This window comes from Aplysia californica, unplaced genomic scaffold (assembly GCF_000002075.1).
Source record: "Aplysia californica isolate F4 #8 unplaced genomic scaffold, AplCal3.0 scaffold00071, whole genome shotgun sequence".
Taxonomy (NCBI): domain Eukaryota; kingdom Metazoa; phylum Mollusca; class Gastropoda; order Aplysiida; family Aplysiidae; genus Aplysia; species Aplysia californica.
In genome coordinates, this window is record NW_004797341.1 from 31,322 (window position 1) to 33,264 (window position 1,943).

The 1,943-nt window shown below is 41.9% G+C and overlaps 1 protein-coding gene across 1 annotated transcript in view; it reads left to right on the forward strand.

Annotated features, from left to right (window-relative positions):
- Positions 1-1,943, forward strand: part of LOC106011208 (clathrin coat assembly protein AP180) — a gene marked incomplete in the record, with an annotated part of 13,310 nt that overhangs the window by 5,198 nt on the left and 6,169 nt on the right. Inside the window, 1 exon segment of the mRNA XM_013080015.1 lies at positions 1,119-1,495. Within this exon segment, the coding sequence (XP_012935469.1) occupies positions 1,129-1,495 (367 nt within the window).

A 1,943-nucleotide genomic window follows, 5' to 3' on the forward strand; every position in this document is an offset into this window, starting at 1 on the left:
CCAATCCACCTAAAGAAAACGACAACAAAGGCAACACTCACCCAAAAAAAAATAAATAAAAAAAAATAAACGTAGTTTTGAAAATCATAACTTTATGTGGGAAAGGGGGTTAAAAAAAAGTAGATTTAAAAGGTAATTTTATTCTGAGAAATTAGTGTTGCTAAATCAAGCTGCCCCTTTAACTGAAAATAAAGAGAACTTATAAATAAGAAACATTTTTAGAAACATGAAAAGGACTTCTTGAGAAATTACAATTCGCTCATCTGTTGACCAACACTGACATAACTTTGTAAAGATGTGACAATAATCGATTTATGTTTACGTTTTAGTGTATCTTTTGATACACTTGTCTCTGTGGCAAAAGTAAAATGCACCCCCCCCCCCTTTTTTTGTTTTTAAAACTTGCTCGATCTAGTGCACAGATCTGGGGTCGCGGTGGGAATCACATTGGTGTTGTTGCAACTACATGACTATCATAATCATATAAAATGCCACTAGATAATTATGAAGGAAATACTCGAAGGAGGCAAGATGTGGGGCAAAAGGGCCTAGGGTGGACACAAAAATCCCCAAAGCAGACCGATAACATTAGGGCATCATAACCTCTTTGTCAGGGCATGGGCTGGCCTAAGTATGACAGAGTGTAAGACGGCAGCTGGAAACCGTAAGCACCAGCGGGTCATTCACGTTAACTTATGAGCCAGAGATGGCACCCCCAGATTCCCAAAGAATGTGTGTTTCTTACAAGAACAGGAAACCGTGGGCTAAGACCGCCATTGAACAAGAATTTATGGGACATTATGCTTGACTTTTACTCTCTATGTCATATACAGGCTAATAAACTGATAAATTCAACTATCTGATGACCACGGGTTTGTCATAGATCGTGCAGAGGAAATAAAAAAAAAAATCAAATCGAAAGTCATGTCCCGTGACGTCATTCGATATCGAAAATTGTTTCGTACGTTAAGACTTCTAGATTATAACGATTACATCAAAGTCAAATCTTGTCTCATCCGGTAGTCGAAAAAGTAAAAAATACGTTGTGTACAATAATATATAATTCTACCTTGTCTCCCCCTCCTCCCCCTTTTTTTCTACCCCCCCTCCCTCCACAGCGTGACCAACATGGCCGACAGTCTTCTCCTCAATTTCGACGACAACACCGCCCCCGCCCCGCCCCCTCAGCCCACTACACCTGCAGCAGACCAGTTGCTCTTTGACCCCATTCAGTCGTCAGCACCAGCAGCAGCAACAACAGCAGCAACAGCAGCACCACCTGCAGAACAGCTGCTGTTTGACCCGGTCTCCCCATCAACACCAGCAGCCCCAGTAGCCCCAGTAGCCGCAGCAGCAGCAACAACACCAACAGCAACACCAGTAGATCAGCCACTGTTTGAAGCAGCACCCCCTACAGCAACAACAGCAGCACCAGTAGCACCACTGGCGTCACCAACAGAAGCAGTACCAGCGACTAGTACTTCCACTCCCCAAGGTTAGACACAACTATCGCAACTATCGCCACCCTAGAATGACAAAGTTTTTGTCTGACATTTTTAGCCGTGTCGAGTTACTAAGACCTTGAAGTCAGAAACCAAATTAATTATGTTCTATCTGCTCTATCAAAATTGTAAAATTATTTGGAGTCGTTATCAAGATGTTCAAATAATTCATCTGGAAAGATCTTGACAAATTATTGAGAAACTCAAAATTTTCGACGTCAAATTTCCCCAAACTAAGTATTGAGCAGATAGAACTTTGTAATTCTGAGCTACAGTAATGCATGATTATATTAATATTCTGGGGGCGTGATAGGAGTCTTGAACTGGAAAACTGGACGGTTGGGATGAATATAGGAGGTCGTGCTGTGTATGTGTGTGTATGTGTGTGTGTGTGTGTGTATGTGTGTGTGTGTGTGTGTGTGTGTGTGTGTGTGTGTGTTT